At 33.2% G+C, this 25,184-nt stretch overlaps 1 protein-coding gene across 1 annotated transcript; it reads left to right on the forward strand.

Annotated features, from left to right (window-relative positions):
- Positions 1 to 968: 968 nt before the first annotated feature.
- LOC112743127 (disease resistance protein RGA2) lies at positions 969 to 23,749 on the forward strand. The gene is made up of 5 exons (XM_025792344.3): positions 969 to 1,252; positions 19,392 to 22,723; positions 22,882 to 22,962; positions 23,162 to 23,254; positions 23,475 to 23,749. Exon 2 carries the CDS (start codon positions 19,435 to 19,437, stop codon positions 22,675 to 22,677), a length of 3,243 nt encoding a protein of 1,080 aa, XP_025648129.1. The 5' UTR covers positions 969 to 1,252; positions 19,392 to 19,434; the 3' UTR covers positions 22,678 to 22,723; positions 22,882 to 22,962; positions 23,162 to 23,254; positions 23,475 to 23,749.
- Positions 23,750 to 25,184: the final 1,435 nt, after the last annotated feature.

The following is a 25,184-nucleotide window of genomic DNA, read 5'->3' on the forward strand; positions in this document are numbered from 1 at the left end:
AAATTATTATATAATTCTCAACTATTAACTTTATGTGAAGATAATTACATTTTGAGTTTTCATGTAATTGATTTAATTATCGCTTATTGGAACATTTGTGGTCGGAAATCATATTGAACTATATCTTAATAACTTAAGTAACTATTATTTTTTAAAATTAAATTTAAAGAAATATTTTATAATTAAGATTAACTAAAAGAATATTTTATACATTTTAAAATCATATTTTTAATTTATAATATATATAGTTAAACAAAATTAAATTTAAATGTTATTTTAATCTTTTAAAAATTAATTAAAAAGACATTCTCTTTTATAAAATAAATCAAAAATATTTTTCGAAAGAAATTAGAAAGAATATTATAATTATTTTGTAAAATTAATAAAAAATATTTTAGTCATTCAATATTATTATTAATAAAATATTTTAATATTAAAAATTATATAATTATATTTTTTAAAAATAAATAAATAAAAAATACTATTCACATGCTAAACACTTTTGACACCTATATTAAAATACAGTTATTACAAATTAAAATAATCACGTATTTAACTTATTTTTTAATTAACAAAACAAAGAAAACTTATGTATAGTTGTTAAAAAAATGCTAGTATGAAAATAGTATTTATTAAAAAGGATTATAAATACATAGCGAGACTGAATAAAATTAAATATTAATACAAATAACATAATCCACATATTACTTTTTTTAATTAACCATACACCTAATATTTTTGCACATGTATTTAATTATATAATAAAAATAAAATTTTTTTTATTATTCTCATAAATAATGATCATCTAAAAGATGATGTAAAAGAACGAATTTTTTAAAACAAAAAAACTCAACATAACAAAATAGAATAAAAAATAAATTTAAAAAATCAAATACAATTAAACTATACCGTATATTAAAATTAAATTCTCACGTTTATGCAAAAGTATAGGCCCTGAAAAAAGTTACGCAAAGATAAAGATAAGGAGAAAATGGTGTCATGGAATACAGCTGATAGTGCTTTATAAGAAGACCTTGATTGGAGCGGTGAGGACTCACCAATAATATAACGAGTCATTCTGGATCTATGTGAGTGCTCATTCTTATTACTAATTAAAAATCAAGAGAGATCGACGAGTAGCTGAGCTGGGGCGAAGCTTAGTAGGTAGGAGCTTGCATTCGAGTCTCGCACTCTTCTATTCTCGGTCTCTCACTCTCTAGCACTCTTCAAGTAAAAAAGTATACCACTGCAGGTACTAATTTCTTTCTTTTATTATTATTAATTTTTTTTTTAGATTTATAGTTATTAGCTAATTTTTTATATTTTTGTGAGTTTAATTCTTTTATTATTTTGTTTATTTATGTACCTAACTTATAGTATTAATCTAGGTTTTTATCAGTTTCTTACAAAATTTAAGACCATGACAATTACGAACATTAATTGGTGTACAAGTTTAAATAATAATAATAATAATAATAATAATAATAATGAATTTTTGGTATCCTGTCTTTGAACTAAAATTAAAAGTTTCTTGTTTTTAGCTATATATGTGCAAAGGAGATTAGAGAGTACTAGACATTTTTTTGTCAAAATATTTACATGAACTATAAATATATTTTTAATATTCTTTTTATAATTTTATAGGAAACGTCCGAAAAAAAATTGACTAATATTTATAGATTTTAAATGCAATAAATTATCTCTACAGCATATAAGACTAATTTTGAAATATTTATGTTTAAATATTATAATATATTTTTATTATTGGTCCCTCATTAAGTCTCGTCTAGTTTCGCCCCTGTTATCTATATAGTTTTTAATGTAACCAACCAATAACTCAGATTCATATATATATGAAGATTAAATTGTTTTATATTATAATTGAGTTGTATTGATAAAAAAGATATTATTTATATATTAAAATTAAATATTAAAATTAGTTATTATATATAATTTTTATAAATATATAATTTAATTTATTTTTATTATATATTTTATATTTTTAATATATATTTTATATTGATAATTAATTTTAATGTCATCTAGTTGGATAATGATAGAATCCACCGTTATCATTTTGCTTTATTCCTCGACTTTTAGACTGAGTTATTATTGAGGGATTAAAACAATTTTTACCAGGTTTTCAATTTTTAAGCATTTATACATTAATATGATGCGAAGGTTTTTGTAGAGAAAGAAGTTAAATCTATATGGTCTCTTTTAAAATTTAATTTAATTAATAAATTCTTTAACTAGAACTTAGAACATAGCTTCTGTTTGGTTTGTATATTGAATAATGTAAGAGATAATTTTATTTTGTCTTGTAAATCGTGAAAAACAAAATCGAAACAGAGAAGAAAAAAATGACATAATCATGTATCCTGGTTCAGTTACCTAGTGCAATGTAATATATATTCAGTCTCTACCATAACGTTGGTGAAATTTTTACTAAACTATCTTTTTAAGTATCACATATACCAATGCCAAAGACTCAACATAATCCTATCAAAAATATATCAAACTTTAACATAAACTTGATTTGCATATGTAATTACCTAAACTCAATACACTAAGTGCTTATCCAATTTAATAAGAGATACCTTTCAAGTACATGATATAAAACAGAAATACAACCAAAAGAAATTTAAAATTATTCGTGACTTTTCTCTCTAAGTGTTTCTCTCCGTCTTTTCTTTAAAATAAAAATATATAAAAAAAGATACTAAAATATAAAAAATCATATTTTATCAAATAATTAAAAAAATTGAGTCAAAGTATGTATTATGTGTGCATACTGTCTACTATCTATCACGATCTTAGACATACTCCAATGCTACAGTGCCATCAGTTAGACTTAATTAACTTTTAAGTTAAGACTAAGACAGCTTAACTCTCAATATTTAGTAAGAAAGTTTAGAATACAAGAGAACACAAGAGAAATAAAATTTTGATAGAAAGAACACTGTACTATACAAGTAGTGATTTTTTACAAATGACTCACACACTTACAACTCAAACTCTCATTTTTATTTATAGTCATCCATCTCTTTAATGGATAGTAAGGATTTAATCGAGTAAACTACTAAAATGGTATCCAAAAGTTCGCATCAATTACAAAACGAACCCCAAAAGATGCTAACGATAAATAAGCCTCCGAAAGATTTAAAAACACAACAAAAAGAACTAAATATTAAATATATATTCTAAAAAATAACTTTAGAGATAAAATTTTGATGCAAATTTTCGTAATCATTATTAGAAAAATAAAATCTTTTCATCCTTAAGATTTGGTAATTTTTTGTCAAGTGGATTATTTTTAAAAATTTTTTATTGTGAATGACTACATTTTTTTGAAAAATAAAAAAAATCTATCTAAATATTTATTCAAATGTTGTCACAAAAATTTAAATCTAATGGATAAGTCATTTGCTAAATATGAAAGTTTTTTATTTATTTACAAAAATTATAATATTTATTAGTTCTTTTTGTCGTATTTAAAATTATTCAAGGATTGTTTTATCGATAACATTTTTCAGGGACTTTTTTTATCAGCGACTAAATCTTTTTGGTACCAAATTAGTAGTTAACTAATCAATGGTCAGAGAGATCGAATGTCCAAAACTTTTATTACAAATATCTAACATACTATATTTCTCTAAATATTTTTGAATTATTCTACATCACTTTTTATACTTCTACATATATTCATACTGTTGTAGAATATTATCTGACATCAAAATTTTTTAGAGCTTTCTAGAATTTCTCAAAACCTTTTAGGATATTCTAATATATTTTAAAATCATTCAAAATATTTTTAAATACTTTAAATATTGTATAAAAATGGTTAATGTAACCTCCTAAAATTGACTTGGCAATGCACGTTATAAAGAGAAGAAAAAATGAGTTAAAGAAGTGATACGTGGCTTGAGTTAATGACAAACGAAAGAGAATGAAACAAAAATATAAATGGTTGGTTGGGCTTAACCAACCATCTATTTTTATTTTTTCAGGAGTAGATCCACCCCTGTGGTATCAGAGCCTCAGGTTTATTAGGAGGAAGCAGGTAGTACCAGCCAAAGCAAGTAAGAGAGAATTCACTAAATATTAACATTTCATCATTTTAAAGATCTTCTGAGCCTATACATCGTTCTACTTTACTAAGTGTAGATTACTTTCCTTCTAATCTAAAGAAAACCCTTGCCAATAAGATTGATCAATCAGTAGAATTCACCCATGTTTCAAAAGACTCTCAGACACGAGACACTGAATATCCACTCATTAGCCCCTACTCCTTCTATCAAAGACAAAAAAAATCAACCCTCACCACCATCTGCCATGTTATCACCAAAAACTATTTTTCTCTACCAAAAGAAGTCATCCAATCTTTTCATTTACAATAGTGTGATTTGAAAGCCACTACTACTGAACGATATATAACCCTGAATATTTCGCAAAAACTCATCCAAAATTATCAAGTCCAAGGCTACATCCATTTACATCTAGGAGCAATTAGGCTTGTTCTAACTCTTCATGAAAGAAGATCTCTTCCTGTAACAGCCAAAGTTGCTCTTTTGGATAGTACTTTTAAGGATTACAAACAAAAGTGTTATCCTTACTATAGCTCCTAATTTCACCATGAGTTTATCAGACCCAACGTTACTTCATAGCCTGAAGATTCAAATACAGCTAGTCAGAGTAATCCATGACTCCAATGCTAAACAGACTACTTTGCACCACCAAGTCCTCTACAAAGTCAAAGACCATGCTCTTGATCTCAATCTCCCAAACACCACAGGAGAAATATTATTCATGTTTATCGATAATGACAGAGGACCAGCAATTGTAAACATTCCAAGGATGATCACCACTGAAGAAATTTCTTCTATTATTTCATTGGAATGGATTAGTGATTATGAGAAAGCCTTCTCCAAGGAACATGTTGATGTTCATACTACAGCTCCACCTACTATTACCTACAATAGTGATGGAACAGTGACTACTATTTTCTAGAAACCAGGAATAGTTAAACAGATGCCCTTGCGAGGATAATCTTTTAGAAGGATTAATATGATCTCTCCAGTTCGAGTACAAACTACTCATGATCAAGATGATTCGCCGGTGCATTTCGATGAAAATGGAAAACCTGTCTATGTTTCTCATATTAATGGCCATTTTATATGGGATGTTGATCCCTCTATGTGTGACTCTGATAGTGACTGTGCTAACCAATAGAGTGACACAAATGATGATTATAACAGGCATCGGAGGAACAAGAAAAAGAAGAAAAAGTCACAACAAGCTCCTTGCTCTAAAAAAGACCTAAACCCCCTAATGATGCAAATATAGCCCCAAAGTTCAGGAAGAAGAAACTATCCCAAAATGGTCTTACAGATTATTCTTATCAGTCAGTTGAAACTATCCTGTGTATTGTAACCCTTAGGCCTTATGAGGAAGAATTTCCACCTCTAGTGACACAGACTGATGAAAAGAAGATCACTAGAAGACCTTATGTAATTCTTCAGGGAATTACTCCACACGGACATCAAGCAACCACCCCCTCAAGAAGAAGTCCTTAATTGGCATACGGACAATGCAGTCAGCCAAAATAAAGTATTACTCCGTATAGACCACACTCTTAATGTTCTTGTAGAAAAAACAGAGGGACTTTCTACATAAATAGATTCTGTAGCAAAACAAATTGTTGAACTCAGAGGCTAGCTTTCCAGACAAGCTTTTCAACTTGATCAAGAACTCAAACCTATATTGAGAATTAAGTATTTTGGCCTGGAGTTCCATAAAAAAGATACAGAACTGGCTCAAGTTAAAGCCCAGCTTCGCCAAATTGAAATGGATAGAGACAGAACGACTGTGCCTCAGGCATTGGCCAGAGATCCATTATCCATATATCCTAAACCATATCTAGGGTTGAAAGTGAGCCGAGCTAGACCAAGCTCAAGCTCGGCTCACGAAAATTGAACTTGGCTCACGGCTCGACTCATTAACAATCAAGTTATTTCTTAAGTTCAAGCTCGGCTCACCAAAAACTCACGAGCTAGCTCGAGCTCATGAGCTGGCTCAAATAAGAGAAACATAAATACCTAATCTATAATTCTATATCAATAAATTATAACTTATATATTTTAAAAAATATTTGAAAAGATCAATTTTATATATTGTTTATCTATTAATAAATTATAAATTTTTTATTTATGTCCTATATTAAAATTATATGTAAAAAATAAATATAAATATTAAATATAAATATTAAATATATATATATATATATATATATATATATATATATATATATATATATATATATATATATAATCGAGCCAGCTCACGAGCTAATGAGTTGAGCTTATCCAAACTCAAGCTCGGCTCATTTAATTTATGAGCTCAATTCCAGGCTCAAGCTTGGCTCACCAGCTCACGAGCTTAGCTTATCGAGCTGTTAACGAGTTGAGCTCGAGCTGGTTCATGAGTTGGCTTGACTCACTTCCAGCCCTAACCATATCCATCATATTCACCTGTCTTATTTCCTTCAACATATTCACCACCTGAAACTCCAAATTATGAATCCATCTTCAAATTCAGTTATCATTTAGCCAGACAAGTCAATACCAACAAATCTGTCTTTCTCCAAGGATGACATTATTCGTCCCAAACCCAGCCACAGCCACCTCTTTAACCCAGGCCTCACCCTCTCTGGAGGCAAAACAATTTTTTTTAGAGAAAGTACATCCACTGATCCTCCTTCAAAAGACAAAGGCATTAAAGAAGGATCATCTGCCCCAAGCCAGACAATTAATGCTGTCACTCTGAATGATCAATCAGATGTTGGAGAAATCATTGATGAATCTACAAAAGAAATCACTGAAGATTCAGCTGAGTTTGCTGAATGGTCTGAAGAAGATTATGTGGCTGACCTTTCAGCAATAGCCATGGTCAATCCAATAAAAGAAGAAGAGGAAGAAATAATCTCTGAAAAAGATGAACTAACAACTTCAGTTAATTCTCCACAAATAGGATCTTCTGAAGTAAAAATTTCTAATAAATGATTCACTTTTGATGATATTCTACCTTCAAGATACAGAGAAAGGCTGAATGAATTTGGTGCTTGAATTGAAACTAACATGGCTAATCCAAATCTTTCAAGCAAACAAGTCTTTGCAGACTTCATAAATCAAATGACTGGCAATTTTCGTGAATGGATTAACAACTTTTCTGAGTATGAAAGACTTCAACTCATTAATAGTACTTCCCCTCAGTTTTTGGGAGTATTGCACCAAGAGTTCGTAGGAGATATCATAATCATCCAGAAAAGAAACTCCCAAGAGTATTTTGAAATGAAATGTTGCTCACTCAACAAGAAGGACTTAGAAAAGCATTACAAGAGGATGGCTGCTAAATATTATCCTCTTGGAGAAAATAGTAATCCACCCCTTAAACAAGTTTTCATGACATCCTTGCCAAATGAACTCCAGCCAAAACTACAGCAGATGATGATGACTCTTCGTAAAGAAGTGACTACCACCACCATTGGAGAAATATACCAACTGGCTCTAGCTGCCTCAGATAAGATATGTGAACAACAATAAATGTTCAAAAGGCTCACTCAAAATTCAAGCAAACTTAAAGGAGCATGCAGTAAATTTTATCTAAAGATCAAATGTAAAGAACACGACATTTGTGAGTGTAAGCCAAAAAAGAAAACACATTGGCAGCAGCAATCCAAGACATTTCAACAGAAGACATTCAGAAAAGGTAGAAGAAAGCAAAGACTTTTTTGCTGTTTGAAAAGAAAAAATATCCCTAGCAAAAAGCTAAATAAATGCGTCATTTGCAGAAAACAAGGTCATTTTGCTAAATCATGTCCCAACAAGACAAAGAAGGAAATAAAGATGCTTCAGTCTTTAACAGATGCAGCCTCCATAAAGGATGAAGAAGATCTTGAATCAGTACTTGAAGAGTAGGAGGACAAAGATGGTGATACCCAATATGTTTTTCAAGACTCGGATCCGAAAGAAAGAAGTTTAGAAGATGATTTTTTACCAGAAATATCAGTCTTTACAATATCTTCTATTACTACAAAGATTTCTAAAGGACCGAAAATCCAAAAAAAAAAAACTTGGACATCTTGGATCCTTGGGAATGAAGTAGATTGATAGTACCCCTCGATCCCATTTCTATTTAAAGATCAAGACTTCTAAATATGACAAACCACTGAAAGCTGTTGCACTTATGGATACTGGATCATGTGTCACCATTCTAAAATCACATGTCTTCACTATTGATCTAATTTTCAGAAAGCCCATTAGATTTGAAATATTTTCAGGCTAGACTACTTGGCTCAGGATATTGGAAAGTTATCTCTTAAAAAAAGATGTCCTGTTTAGATTTGATGCTTTTTATTGAATCTATGGACTACAAATCAAGCCCACTGGGTTGAGTTACAAAAGACAAATTTTACCTTACACAGTGATACAAAGCATCCTTGAGACTCAAAAAGCTCCAGAAGAATATAAGGAGATCCAGCAACAACTCCTTGATGCTTGTTGCAACAGTCATGATCAATTCAACCATCCTACACCCTTGTGAAAAAATCCATATTTCTACATTTTCCTTCCTTTCAAAAGGAATGGGGAAATTAACCCAACTAAGGCCACCCGCTCCGGGATGAATCCTGAAGATCTCAAATTAGGAAGAGCTGAATGTGCAGTCCTTCTTGTCCAAGGACTCATTGAACCAACCAATTCTAACTGGGCATGTCAAACTTTTTATGTTAGAAAAGAGCTGAGCAAAACAGAGAAAAAAAGAGGCTTGTTATTGATTACAAGCCGCTCAATGTCTTTTTCCAAGACGATTAATTCCCTCTAACAAGAATTTTAATTATCACACAAAGGCTAAGTGAGGCAAAAAATTCAGCAAGTTTGATCTAAAAGCTAAATTTTGGCAAATTAGACTCCATCCTAAAGATAGATACAAGACCGTCTTCTGTATTCTTGAAGCCCAATATCAGTGGACAGTAATGCCATTTGGACTCAAAGTGGCCCAATCTCTCTTCTAAAAATTAATAATCAAGATCTTTGAGCCCATTTTACATTCCACACTCATTTATATTGATGACAACCTACTGTTCTCAAAAAGCAATGAGGCCCATAAGACACTTCTAGCCTAATTCACTCAAATTATAGAAGATCAGGGAATCATGCTGTCATAAAAAAAGAATTTTATTTCCCAAACAAAAATTGAGTTCCTCCGGATGATTTTTCAAGATGGTTTTTTTTAACAAGGGAATTATATTGCTAAAGAATTGATCCATTTCCCTGATGAAAACATGACTGTCAAACAGATTCAACAATTCTTAGGAATTGTAAACTACATCAAAGACTTTATCCCAAATGTGACCAGACACACCAGCCAACTGTCAAATTTCTTGAAAAAGAAACTCCCACCATGGAGACTTAAACAGATCACAGCTGTCAAAAATCTGAAAAAATAACACAAGACCCCCTCCTTTAAAGATTCCTAGCACAGGAAAAAGGATAATACAAACAGATACTAGTGACGAATTTTAAGGAGTTGTTTTACTTGAAAAAATTGATGGGACGAGACATTACTATGTGCATGCTAGTGGACAGTTCAAAGAATAAAAAAAAAACTACCATGTCACTTACAAGGAAATCCTTGCTGTAAAGCACGGGATAAAAAAATTCAATTTCCACCTCAGTTTCTATCATTTCACTGTGAAAATTGATAACACCTCTTTCCCATCAATGCTGGAGATCAAAAATTTTTTTTTGCCAAACTTCCAGCTATTGCAATGGACAGACTGGTTCTCCCATTATAAATTTGAAGTAAAACACATAAAGGGACATCAGAACACTTTTGCTGATTTTTTTCTAGACCTACCAAAGAATCAATCCCAAAAGAGTTCTTTACATCTGCACAATGAATACACACAACCCTCCATACACCATTCTATTTTCTGAATGCCTGCTCCATAGAAGCCCATACAGAAGAAAGATTGGCTCTTTTTCTCTCAAAACAAGATCTCATACATAATTTTAAATAGCCAGCCTAGCCAAACAAATCCTATTTTACTGGTTATACCAGCTTCTTGTTATAGCCCAAATCCATCCAAACCCAATGTACTTCAGCATGGACAAACCTTTCTGCACTATACCAATAATCCAAGGACCTATACCAGAAGAAACGATGTGGTACATATGGGCTCTATCTTCTATATATACATATGCCATCATAGTTCCAATCTTCCCCATATACCATATCTTGCGTAATAGCACTCAGGCACAATACCATCTGGTCCGATTATTTTTCATGTATGCTCCACTTGATGCATGGAGAGGAATGTTATACAACATGCTTGACCAACATCAACTGTGGGACAAACCTTCTCAGGCAAAATAGAAATTCTATTGTTTTGTCAACCTGCAGAGAAGTTACTTTACTAACAAAAATAATAGCCCACACACCATGAACAGAAGCGATATTGTTGGATATTCTACCATATGACCAACAGATGAAAAGTCAGTCTTAAAGGCCTTGACCAAATATCTTTGTCAACTCTGGTAACCTGGAATATATGGAGAAAGAGAGGTAATTAAAGGACTCTTATTCAGATCAGATGTTCTAACCACACTACAAGAGTTTCAGTCCAGATTCATAACCTCCGGAATAATTAATCAATTTGGACAATACTCTTTTTACACTCCGAGGTCAAGACAGAACTTTTCTGATCAGCCTAGCACATTTAGACATCTCCCAAATTCAAGTAAAAATCTTGATGAAGATCTGAATTCTAAATATCTAAGTGCTAGAGTATATGTCTTACCACCTAGTCCAACCAGGATTGATGCAAGGATACCCAATGACACTGAAGGCCCATATTCAGACCTATATGACCCATATCTATAAGATGCCCAAGTGTTCAATATTATCCTCATTAGGATCTTGGGCATCTTGTAGATATGGGTTATATAGATGGATTTTCAGTGTCATTGGGTATCTCTGCATCAATCCTTGTTGGGCTAGTGGTAAGGCATATACTCTAGCACTTAGATCTTTAGAATTCTGATCTTCAACAAGATTTCTACTTGAAGTTGGGAGATGTCTGAATGTGCTAGGCTAAATAGAGAAGTTCTGTCTTGACCTTGGAGTGTAAAAAGAGTACTATCCAAATTGATTAATTATTTCTGAGGTTATGAATCTGGACTGAAACTCTTGGAGTGTGGTTGGAATATCTGATCTGAATGAGAGCCCTTCAATGATCTCTCTTTCTCCATATATTCCAGGTTGCTAGAGTTGACAAAGATATTTGGCCAAGACATTTAAGACTGACTTTTTATCTGTTGGCCATATGGTAGAATATCCAACAATATCGATTCTGTTCATGGTGTGTGGGCTACTACTTTTGTTAGTAAAGTAACTTTTCTGTAGGATGATAAAATAACAGCATTTCTGTTTTTTCTGAGAAGGTTTGTCCTATAGTTGATGTTGGTCAATCATGTTGTATAACATTCCTCTCCATGCATCAAGTGGAGTATACATGGAGAATAATTGGACCAGATCAGATTGTGCCTGAGTGCTATTACATAAGATATGGTATATGGAGAAGATTGGGACTATGATGGCACATGTATATATAGAAGATAGAGCCCAGATGTACCATATTATTTCTTCTGGTATAGGCCCTTGGATTATTGGTATAGTGCAGAAAGGTGTGTCCATGCTGAAGTACATTGGGTTTGGATGGATTTGGGTTATGACAAGAAGCTAGTGTAATTAGTAAAACAGGGTTTGTCTGGCTGGGCTAGCTATTTGAAACTTTGTCTGGGGTCTTGTTTTGAGGAAAAAAGGTCCAATCTTTCTTCTGTATAGCCTTTTGTGGAGTGGATAATCAGGAAATAGAATGGTGTATGAAGAGTTGTGTGTATTCATTGTGCAGATGTAAAGGACTGGTTTTGGGATTGATTCTTTAGTAGGTCTAGAAAGAAAATCAGCAAGAGTGTTCTGATATCCCTTTATGTGTTTTACTTCAAATTTATAATTGGAGAACCGGTCTTTTCATCGCAAGAGCTGAGAGTCTGGAAAAATATTTTTCTTGATCTCCAGCATCGATGGAAAATAGGTGTTATCCATTTTCACAGTGAAATGATAGAAACTGAGGTGGAAATTGAATTTTTCTTTCCCACGCTTGACATCAAGGATTTCTTTGTAAGTGGCATGGTGGTATTTTTCTGATTCTTTGAACTGTCCGTTAGCATGCGCACAGTAATGTCTTGTCCCATCAGTTTCTTCAAGTAACACAGCTCTCTAGAATTAATCACTAGCATCTGTTTGTAGTATCTTTTTTCCTGTGCTAGGAATCTTTAAAGGAGGAGATCTTGTGCTATTTTCTTCAGATTTTTGACAGCTGTGGTCTGTTGAAGTCCCATGGTGGGGTTTTTTTTCAAGAGTTTTAATAACTGGCTGGTGTGTCTGGTCACATCTGGGATAAAGTCTCTGATGTAGTTTACAATTCCTAAGAATTGTTGAATCTGTTTGACAGTCATGTTTTCATCAGGAAAATAGATCAGTTCTTTAGCAATATGATTCCCTGGTGGAAAAAACTCGTCTTGAAAAATCATCCCAAAGAACTCAATTTTTGTTTGGGCAATAAAACTCTTTTTTGATGACATCATGATTCCCTGATCTTCTATTATTTGAGTGAATTGGGCTAGGAGTGTCTTATGGGCCTCATTGTTTTTTTAGAACAGTTGGATGTCATCAATGTAAATTAGTGTGGAATGTAAAATGGGCTCAAAGATCTTGATCATTGTTGTTTGGAAGAGAGATGGGGTCACTTTGAGTCTAAATGGCATTACTGTCTGCCGATATTGGGCTTCAGGAATATAGAAGACTGTCTTGTATCTATCTTCAAGATGGAGTCCAATTTGCCAAAATCCAGCTTTTAGATCAAACTTGCTAAAAATTTTTGCCTCACTTAGCCTTTGTGTGATAACTAGAATTCTTGGTAGAGGAAATTTATCGTCTTGCAAAAAGATATTGAGCAGCTTGTAATCAATAACAAGCATCTTTTTTCCTCTGTTTTGCTCAACTCTTTTCTCAACATAAAAAGCTTGATATGCCCAGTTAGAATTGGTTTGGTTCAATGAGTCCTTGAACAAGAAGTGCTGCATATTTAGCTCTTGTTAATTTGAGATCTTCAGGATTCATCCCGAAGTGTGTGGTCTTAGTTGGATTAATGTCCTCATCCCTTTTGAAAGAAAGGCGAATGTAGAAATCTGGAATTTTTCACAAGGGTGTAGAGTTGTTGAATTGATCATGATTGTTGCAACAGGCATTAAGGAATTGTTACTGGATCTCCTTATATTCTTCTGGAGCTTTCTGGATCTCAAGAATGCTTTATATCCCTGTGTAAGGTAAAGACTGTCTTTTGTAACTCAACCCAGTAGACTTGATTTGTAGTCCATGGGTTCGATAAAAAATATCAAATCCAAAGACGACTTTTTTTGGAGATAACTTCCCAATACCGTGAGCCAAGTAGTCTAGCCTGCAAATATTTTAAATTCAATGGGCTTTCTGAAAATTAGATCAATGGTGAAGACTTCTTTATTAGCTATCGAAAACTTCTTATGGAAGGTGCCCACATTTCTACTGGTAAGACATGGGGTTTTAGAACGGTGGCACAGGATCTAGTATGTATAAGTGCAACAGCTTTCAGTGGTTTGTTATATTTAAAAGTCTTGATCTTTAAATAGAAATAGGATTGAAGGGTATTATCAATCTGCTTTATTCCTAAGAACCCAAGATATCCAAGTTCTTCTTTCAAAATTTTTGGTCCTTTAGAAATCTTTGTAGTAATGGAAGATATTGTAAAGACTGATCTTTCTGGTGAAAAATCATTTCTGGACCAGAGTCTTGGAAAACATATTGGGTATCACCATCTTTGTTTTCTTACTCTTCAAATATTGATCAAGATCTTCTTCATCTTTTATGGAGGCTGCATCCATTAAAGACTGAAGCATCTTTATTTCCTTCTTTGTCTTGCTGGGATATTATTTAGCAAAATGACATTGTTTTTCACAAATGAAGCATTTGTTTGGCTTCTTGCTATGGATGTTTTTCTTTTGAAATAGCAAAAAAGTATCTGCTTTCTTCTACCTTTTCTGAATATTTTGTGTTGAAATGTCTTGAATTGCTACTGCTAATGTGTTTTCTTTTTTGGCTTGTACTCACAAATGCTGTGTTCTTTACATTTGATCTTCAGATAGGATTTACTACATGCTCTTTTGAGTCTGCTTGAATTTTGAGTGAGCCTTTTGAACATTTGTTGTTGTTCACATATCTTATCCATGGCAGCTAAAGCCAGTTGGTATATTTCTCCGATGGTGGTGGTAGCCACTTCTTTACGAAGAGTCATCATCATCTACTGTAGTTCTGGCTGGAGTTCATCTGGCAAGGATGCCATGAAGACTTGTTTGAAGTGTGGATTATTATTTCCTCTAAGAGGATAATATTTAGCAGTCATCCTCTTGTAATGCTTTTCTAAGTCCTTCTTGTTGAGTAAGCAGCATTTATTTCAAAAAACTCTTGAAAGTTTCTTTTTTAGATGATTATGATATCTCCTAGGAACTCTTGGTGTAGTACTCCCAAACCTGAGGGGAAGTACTATTGATGAGTTGAAGTCTTTCATACTCAGAATGGTTGTTAACCCATTCACAGAGATTGCCATTTATTCGATTTATGAAGTCTGCAAGGACTTGTCTACTTGAAAGATTTTGATTAATCATGTTGGTCTCAATCCAATCACCAAATTCATTCAGCCTTTCTCTGTATCTTGAAGGTAGAATATCATCAAAGGTGAACCATTTGTTAGAATTTTTTACTTCAGAAGATCCTGTTTGTGGAGTATTAACTGAAGTTGTTGGTTCATCTTTTTCAAGGATTATTTCTTCCTCTTCTTCTTCTACTAAATTGACCATGGCTATTGCTGAAAGGTCAGCCACTTAGTCTTCTTCAGACCATTCAGCAGATCAGCTGAATCTTCAGTAATTTCTTCTGTAGATTCATCAGTGATTTCTCCAACATCTGATTGATCATTCAGAGTGAGAGCATTAATTGTCTAGCTTGGGACAAGTGATCCTTCTTCAATGCCTTTTTCTTTTGAAGGAGGATCAGTGGATGTACTTTTTCTCTGAAAAAATTTCTTGGCCTCCAAGGAGGGTGAGGTCTGGGTTGGAGAGGTAGTTGTGGCTGGATTTGGGACGAATAATGTCGTCTTTGGGAGGGACAGCTTTTTTGGTGTTGACTTGTCTAGCTAAATGATAAGTGGATTTGAAGATGGATTCATAATTTAGAGTTTCAGGTGGTGAATATGTTGAAGGAAATAAGACAGGTGAATATGATGGATATGGTTTAGGATACATGGATAATAGAACTATGGCTAATGCCTGAGGCACAGTCGTTTTGTCTCTATCCATTTCAATTTGGCGAAGTTGGGCTTTAACTTGGGCCAATTCTCTATCTTTTTTTGTAAAACTCCGGGCCAAAATACTTATTCTCAATATAGGTTTGAGTTCTTAATCAAGCTGAAAAGCTTGTCTAGAAAGCTGGTCTCTGAGTTCAGCAATTTGTTCTGCTACAGAATCTATTTGCGTAGAAAGTCCCTCTGTTTTTTCTACAAGAGTATCAAGAGTGTGGTCTATACGGAGTAATACTTTATTTTGGCTGACTGCATTATCTGTATGCTAATTGAGGACTTTTTCTTGAGGGGTGGTTGCTTGATGTCCGTGTGGAGTAATTTTCTAAGGAACTACACAGGGTCTTCTAGTGATCTTCTTTTCATTAGTCTGTATCACTAGAGGTGGAAATTCTTTCTCATAAGGCTGAAGATTGCAATACACGGGATAGTTTTAACTGACTGATAAGAATAATTAGTGAGACCTTTTTGGGATAGTTTCTTCCTCTTGAACTTTGGGGCTATATCTACATCATCAGGGGGTTCAGGGCTTTTGCAAAAGTAAAGATCTTGTTGTGACTTTTTCTTGTTCCTCTGATGCCAGTCATAATCATCATCTATGTCACTCCATTGGTCAGCACAGTCACAATCAGAGTCACACATAGAGGGATCAACATCCCAGATGAAATGACCATTAATATGAGAAATATAGACAGGTCTTCCATTTTCATCAAAATGCACCGATGGATCATCTTGGTCTTGAGTAGTCACAGGAGAGTTTGTTTAACTATTCCTAGTTTCTGAAAAATAGTAGTCACCGTTCCATCACTATTGTGGGTAATAGTTGATGGAGCTGTAGTATTAACATCAATTTGTTCCTTGGGGAATGCTTTCTTATAATCAGTAATCCATTCCAATAAAATAATAGAAGAAAGTTCTTCAGTGGTGATCATACTTAGAATGTTTACAATTACTGGTTCTCTGGCAGTGAACATGAATAATTCTTCTCCTATGGTGTTTGGAAGATTGAGATCAAGAACATGGTCTTGGACTCTGTAGAGGACTTGGTGGTGCAAAGTAGCCTGTTCAGCAGTGGAGTTTTGGGTTACTCCGACTAGCTGTATTTGAATCTTCAGTCTATGAGGTATCATTGGGTATGATAACCTCATGGTAAAATTAGGAGCTATAGTAAGGATAAAACTTCCATTTGAAAGTGTAGTGACCAACACTCCAATCAAGGCATGTTGGTAATCATTAAAAGTAGTATTCAAAAGAGCAACCTTGACTGTTACAGGAAGAGATCTTCTTCCATGAAGAGTTAGAATAAGCCTAACTACTCCTAGATGTAAATGGGTGTAGCCTTGGACTTGATAATTTTGGATGAGTTCTTGCAGAATTTTCAATGTTATATACTGTTGAGCAGTAGTGGCTTTCAAACCACGCTGTTGTAAATGAGAAGATTGGATGACTTCTTTTGGTGGAGAAAAATGGTTTCTGGTGATAAGATGGCGGATGGTGGCGAGGGTTGATTTCTTTTGTCTTTGATAGAAGGAGTAAGGGCTAATAAGTGGATATTCAATGGCTCGTGTCCGAGATTCTTTTGGGACATGGGTGATTTCTACTAATTGATCAATCTTATTGGCAAGGATTTTCTTTAGATTAGAGGGTAAGCGATCTACGCTTAGTGAAGTAGAATGATGTATAGGCTCAAAAGAGCTTAAAGATGATGAAATATCTATGTTTAGTGAGTTCTCTCTTACTTGCTTTGGCCAGTACTACCTTCTTTCTCCTAATAAACCTGAAGCTCTTATACCACAGGAGTGGATTTCCAGTACATTTTGTCTTAAATAAATAAAAAAATATTTTTAAAAATAAAATAAAACAATAATAAATTTCAATATTCATTTTCTAGAATATGAAAATCTAGTAGATTCACTTGATTTTGGGCGACAATAAAATGAAGGTTTAATTACTTTGTTAGTTCCTATAGTTTTGCCAAATTTTTAATTAGGTTCTTATACTTTTTTTCATTCCAATTGAGTCTTTGCACCAATTTTTTTTTAATTGAGTTCCTAAACTTTTTTTTTCTTTTTATATGGTTCCTGCACCAATTTTTTTTTATTTTACTTGGGTCTCTATGCACTTAAATCAATTACTGTCAAGAGGGACCTAATTGAAAAAAAAATTTGGTACAGGAACCAAATTAAAAGAAAAAAAAATATAGGAACCTAATTGAAAATTTTGCAAAACTATTGGGAATAACAAAGTAATTAAACCTAAAATGAATCCTACTCGATTATGATTTTGCTTTTTGTTTTTATTATTTTACACTATATATATAGTCAAATTTCTATAATTAATGAGACAAATTTTTAGAGTTTAATTTAATTTAATTATTTTTAAAATTAATAATTAATAACAATATTATTTAAAATACATATATGAAATTATAATTTACAATTAAATAATACTTAATTTAAACTAATAAATACAATTCTAAATTCAAATGTTAAAATTTAAAGTTTGATAGTTAGTTTTAATTAAATTTATTTAAGTAAACTTTAAAAAGTTAAAATCTTAAAACTACATTTGATTTAAACATAATTCGTTAATATAAAATATATTTTTTCCCTTAAACAAAAACACTTTTATAAATTATAACAGTTTTTGGGAATTTTCATAATAAAATATAAAAATATTTTCAAAGAAAAAATAATTTTCACTTTATTTTCAAGGTTTTTTTTTTTTGGGCGCATGGAGCAAGTTTGCTGTCCGCTCGACGAATCTCGTCACCTTCACAAGGTTTGTCGCCTCCATCAAACTTCATGTAATCAATGAAGTTCAGCATACCCTATAAGACTGTACATGGATCGGATAATATCTGCATATTTGCGGTAATTATCCGTATCCGATCTGAATTTTGTAAATATTATCCGATTCGTAGAGCCATCGGATCGGATTCGACCCGCACTATGGTAGAATCGGATTGCGAATTTGGCAATGATATCCGCGGATCCGATCCGTAGATCTGCATATCTGCACGATCTCATATAAATAGCATAGTTTAAGAAAGTAAATCCTAATGCGATATGAATTTAGTGTGTTGTTTTATGAATTTTATAATATCTTATTTTTAATTTTTTATGTTGTACTTCAACTTAAAATAATTAAACTTAGATCTTGTGTTATTTTTTTTTTGTTATTCAAAAAAACTTTTATTGATAATATTTTAGGAGTAAATAGGCTTAAACAGGTGAAAAAATAATTTTTTTAGACATTTTTTATAAAAATAACCAAACAAGACCTTAAAACCGTTTTTTTTTTAATTATGCGGATATACCCGATATTTGATCTGATTCGATAAATGTAGTGTGGATCGGATAGAATTATAGGTTATATCTGATCCGATCCGAATCGTGTGCAGCCTTATACCCCTAGGCAAACTTTAAGTAAGGTTGCCCAAATATAAAAACTCTTGATCCCCTCACTTTTTATTTTTTTAGTTTTTACTCTTAACTATTCTCTCTTATTCTCTCTTCTCTTTCTTTTCATTTAGAACTTTTTGTTTTTGCAATTTATCAACTCTAAATAATTTTATTTTTCTATTCCTTTTAAATTTAATTATTTTTGTTTATTTTATAATTTTAACATATTTATTTAATAGATGTTAGTTAATAAAAAATTTTATTTAAATTATTGTTTCATTTAAACTAATTATAGTTTAGAGTAAAATTATGATGGCACAGACTTGTTCCAGACACAAAAAAAATTGGATCCTCAAAAATAAAATGAAAATATTTTTTTTTTGGAAATAAAGTTTTTTTTTTTTCATTTGATTATAGAAAATAAAAATCCTAGCTTTTTTTGCTTGGCATTGATTCCATTATTTATACTTCTCCTACAGGCATTATAGAGAAGATTTTTTGTCTGCATTTAAATCCGCCACAATGGTTGCAAGCGCTATTGGAAATACCATCGCTGAAATCACGAGGTTGAGCACGCTACGTGTTTTTGGCAAGAAGACGACAATCATCATTGACAATATCAAACGTCATTTGTTATCCATCAAAGAAATGGTAGAGCTGGAGCATGGTGATGCTGCTGCAACTACACCTGCTTGGCTAATGGATATCCCACTCGCAGATGTGGCCACCGATTTGTGGGATTTGTTGGAGAATCAAAAACAAAGTAACAAGTCTTCATCATTTCTCTCTATCGAAAAGCGATTACAACGTATTGTTGATGATTTAACAAAGCAGCCGCTGTTGAAGATTGACCGAAACATGAAGGACTGGGAGATGGAGATTCCTATTGGGTTCAAAGAAGATAAGGAAACTATCATAGAGAGGATGTTGGCTCTAACAAAAGCAAAAGGTGCTGTTGCGGTGGTTGGAATTTCAGGGATACGAGGGACAGGGAAGACAACTCTGGCTAAATTTGTCTGTGATGATGATGAGAAAGTGAAAAACCATTTTGATATGGTTTTTTGGATCGACAATATCCACGGCGAGTCTTACGCAGATTACGTGGTACAACAAATGGTTCATCAGTTGGCAACAAAGAAGAAGAAAGTTGAAAACAATGGGTCAATTGAAAATGTTAATCTTCAAGAATCCATAGGTGGAAACAAGTTTCTTCTTGTGCTAGATGATCTGCACAGCGAGAACCGTGATGAATGGTTGAAGTTGAAGGAGAAACTGAAAGAGGCAGCTAGTTCATCAAGTGCTGCAGTTCTTGTAACGACGCAAAACCATCTTTTAAGCAATGCTATTGACGAAGATTATACAACACCAAAGCTGAGTGAAGAAGATTCGTGGACTCTATTTAAGCAAGTTGTAAGAGAAGATCCAAGTGAAACAAAAATTAAAATTGCCCAGAAAAAGATGTTAAGCAAGTGCGGAGGAGTCCCTCTGGCGATACTAACAATGGCAAGACTGTGGAAGTCTCGCGGAGACATTACCGAGGATTCAGAAACAGGGGATTTGGAAGAGCTATTTATGCAGGAGATGCAGTTGATATATTACAACGAGCTCCCCTCTTGGCATCTAAAGCAATGTTTTGCTTATTTATCATTCATATTCCCCTGGGAATACTCGAGTGTTGAGGAAAATGAACTAACTAGGCTTTGGATGGCTGAAGGGTTTCTAGGGGCTGTTCATGTGAATTCAAATTCTTCCTCATCTTCTTGCTCTCCTCAACCACAACCGGAAGATCTGGCGCATAACTGCATACAAGAACTCGGCCGCAGGTCAATCCTCAGGGTCTACACAGACAAAAGAGACAACATGACAGAGTGCTATTTGGATAACGAGCTAATGTCGGGATTGTCAAGATTTGTGGCTGGTAAAGACTGCTTTTGCATGGACGACGGAAACGCGGATGTCAAAGAAACAATCCCAAGAGTGGCATTAACCAGTAAAAACTTTTATGTTTCAAATGGGACTCTTTCATCCCTCATTGAAAATAACAAAAGTTTGCGTACCCTTCTATGGGATGGGCAGCTTTCGAAATTTCCAAACGGCGTAAACTTAAGATTTTCTGCATGTGATGCAATATTTTGTGCATTTAAGAGCCTGCGTGTGTTGAAACTAAGAGATTTGGGAATTAAGATTTTACCCGTTTCAATCGGGGAGCTGAAGAGTATAAAATACCTCGATCTTTCTCGCAATAACATGAAGACACTTCCCAGTTCCATTGGTAAGTTGAAGCTTTTGCAAACCTTAAAATTGTCCCATTGTCTGCAGCTGAGAGAGTTGCCAAATGAGGTGAAGTACTTGGTGAGTCTTAGGCATCTTGAAATAGATGAATGCCTGCACCTTACACATCTGCCAGCAACTTTGAAGAAGCTCACAAAGCTTGAGACTTTATCGAATTTTGTGGTTAGCACTCTCAACAACCACAAGCACATTCTAGGCTTCAAGGAACTTGTTAATCTGAATAACTTGAGTGGACAGTTGGAGATTTCACATTTGGAGCGATTGAAGTTTGTGGATGGAAATCATGATGCTGCTGCTGCTTATTTGAAAGAGAAACAACATCTCAAGCGTCTCATTCTGAATTGGAATCATGACAACGACCATGAGGATAACAAAAAGCACGATGAAAGATCATTGGAACAACTGGAGCCACATCCAAACCTACAGCAGCTACACATAGTAGGATACAGCGGTGTCAAGTATTCATCTTGGCTCTCGTCTCTGAACAATCTCGTTGGCTTAAGTTTGAACAACTGCTCCAAGTGTGAATCTCTTCCGTTGGAGCAATTCCCGAAACTGAAATATCTCCATCTTCGAAGACTGGACTCTTTGAAATATGTAATAGATCAAGATGACCGTTGCAGTTGGCTGCAATCGGAACATCTGCAATACCTGTCAATAACTGATTGCCCAAATCTCATGAGTTGGTGGAAAGGGAATACTCACAACAAAGCATTATTGTTTGGCGCTATAAAAGAAATGGAAATCAGGTACTGTCCCAAACTGAATTCATTGCCCCTGTTTCCTAATCTTGAAGATAGTCTGGAGTTAGAGGGCTCCAGTGTGAAACCATTATTAGACACCATAAACTATTCAGGCCCTAACAATAGTGGGATGGCATCAAATTCAAGTTCTGATTGGTCCCTATCCAGAGTGACACATTTGAGAATTAAAAATGTGGAGCAACATTCTCTTCTACCGGAAGACTGGCTTAGAAACTTCGTCTCTCTCAAATACATTCGCATTAGTGAAAGAATGTCACTAATAAAAGGCTTCAAACATCTACATTCACTTTCAACCATGATTATTGAAAATTGTACACTAGTTGATTTATCAAGGGACGAATGGGAGGGTCTGCAGAGCCTTGACGATCTAGTACTATACCAATTAGCTAAGCTGGAGTCTCTTCCAAAAGGAATCAAACATCTTACATCTTTGACTTATCTTCATATTGATAGTTGTCCGGAGTTAAAAACATTGACAGAGGAAATAGGACATCTCAAATCCCTTAAAATACTTTGCATTATAGACTGTCACAAGTTAGCTTCGCTTCCCAAGGGAATGATCAACCTCAAATCACTAAATTGGTTATTGATTAGGAGCTGCCCATTGTTGTTGCCAAGGTGTCAACAGGGAACCGGTGATGATTGGCCAAAAATTAAGCACATCAAAGATATCCAGTTGGTCGGTGCCTCTGAAGCCTATGACCAATGACATCAATCAAGTCCAAATTGGTTTGGCTCAATCCCTTGAGCTTTGGGTAAGTCATTGCATGCATTATCCAAAAAAGGCACAAACAGATGCTAATTTGTAATTTTCTTTCTTCTTTTAAACTCTATTATGTGTTACTATTTTATCTTGCTGAGCTCTAATTTGTTCTAGCTATACTCATTAGATCTAAACCTTCATTCTGATCAGGAATCCAGCTATTGGTAGGAATCAGATATGTAAGAAAGTGTTTTGGTGTCCAAGTACGGTTTTCTTGTACTTATATTACAGGTAAAATATAAGAGGGAGAAGAACCGCCTGTTTATCATCCACATTAATTTAGAGATACATTTTTTGGGTTTTAATTAGATAAGTAGAAAACATTATCATGTTGGTTCTATTTCATTTTAAATTACTCAGGTGAATTGAATGTTTAAATTTGCATAAATTTAGTCGGCTTACTCTTTTTTTTTTTTTTTTTAATTTGCAGTTCTTCAACTATATAAAATTCCGCCCTTCATTTGAAGAAGCATGCTTTATGGAGCTTGTGATGGTTCACTCTTAAATTTTCCTTTTAATCAAGGTTTGTATGTATTAGGTTCTTTACTTTGTGCTCTATTAGGCCTCTTTACCAAACCCAAACCCATGCCAGCCTTGAGAAATATTCTCTTTATCTATAAGTTCTTACATAATTAATGCCCCTTTGTTATATCTCTATTTAAAGATAACTAAATTCTGTATGTTTTCCTCACCAAGTTCACTAGAAGTAGCTGACTATGTTATTACCTGTTCTTTAATTTCAGGTGGGACTTTCCTTTGAGACAGTTGGAAGATATTGTTTGTTACATTGATCGTGGATGCACTAGTTTTAAATCCCGAGTTTTCATTACTTTGAAGCTATGTAGTATCCGCAACTAATTAATCCAAGTTGCGACAGATAATGCCAAGTTTGACATTGAAATGAATCAAACATTTCATCGTAGAGAGTAATCCATGTATATATGAGTCAAAATTCTGTTAGTGATGTTAATGCTTACTTGCCCTTTTCCTTTTATTTCAGAATCTGTTTGGTTAGCTATTAATGCTGCTTCTTTTTTTCAATGTTACTTGCTATATATAGCGAGACAAAAGATTTATTCATAACTGCACTAACCCTCGTGTTTAGCCTGCAAGTCCATTCAGTAACTACACTTGACTTTTTTTAGATGGTTGGTTAGTTTAGCTCTGATTTAGTAAGTTGCAGTAGAGTTAGCAGCAGTGTATATAAACAGAAGATAGTTGTCTGTTAGAACCTCAGATTAACCATAATTTCAACTTCTCTTGCATTTCTCACAAGACTGCTCTGCATCTTCACACTTAATTTTATTCCCCGATCCAAATTCTGCTTCTCCACTGCGGAATTTGCGATTTATCAAGGATATCAATCTGTGATCAAATTTGAAGTTATGTATTAATAAGTATTATTAGTTAATGCATCTACATAAATTTATCTCTTCAATAATGAGTTAGAGTATAAATTTAAATAAAGAGTAAAGTACTATTTTAGTCCCTAATAATTGGGTTGAGTTTTAATTTTGTTTTTAATATTTGAAACATTCTATTTTTATCTTAAATATTTGAGTTCGACCTAATTTAGTCCTCTACTTAAAATTAAAATTTTTTTCCAAAATTATCTTTTTTTTCCTTCTTCTATTATTGTTTTTTTTATTAAAATAGAACGAAATAAGACAATTGGGATAAAAATATAAGGTTTCAAATGTTAATAACAAAATTAAAACTTAGTATAAATCTTAGAGACTAAACTAGTAATTTGTTCTTTAAATAAGTATAAATTATTATACTAGTTTTCTTTGAGAAACTTTCCAAACAAAACAGAAGAGCTCAAGTCTCAAGATACAGGGGAACTTTTCAAGTCAATTCCCTGGCCAAGAAGCAGATTTATCCTAATAAGTAGGATATACAATAAGTAGCAATTATCAAGATTTATATAATATTTTAAAAATGAAAAAGAGAGGAAAATTTTCATGAAATTATTTCACCAACTGAACTAGAATAGGAGTTTCTTATAGGAGTTTCTTATCTCCAGTCATCTTGAGGCCACAGTCCAGAGATCCTCAAAGACTTCATATAAGTTCTTGCTTTTATAGCTTTCGATCTTCTCATTAATTCATGCATATAATAAAACCTTCCTTGATTAAAGAAAAGCTTTCTCAAAAGCATTATACAGAGGAGTGCTAGGGCCAGCAACTTTTGTGATTTATATACATCAAGTAGTCATCAATAATATTTTTAATGGTGTGAGATTACTTACTTTTCTTTTACTAGTTACATATTGGCCATGATGAGTTTGGAAAACTCTTATTTAATTTTGATGATGAACAAACATTATTTAAATATTTAATTACAAAATTATTAATTTGATTTCACTTAACATATGTTAATTAATAATTTTGTGGTGTAGAATTTAGTTGGGCTGAAAGATGAAATCCTGGTTTAAGCCCAACAATAAGCCT

This window comes from Arachis hypogaea, chromosome 14 (assembly GCF_003086295.3).
Source record: "Arachis hypogaea cultivar Tifrunner chromosome 14, arahy.Tifrunner.gnm2.J5K5, whole genome shotgun sequence".
In the NCBI taxonomy this organism is placed as follows: Eukaryota; Viridiplantae; Streptophyta; class Magnoliopsida; order Fabales; family Fabaceae; genus Arachis; species Arachis hypogaea.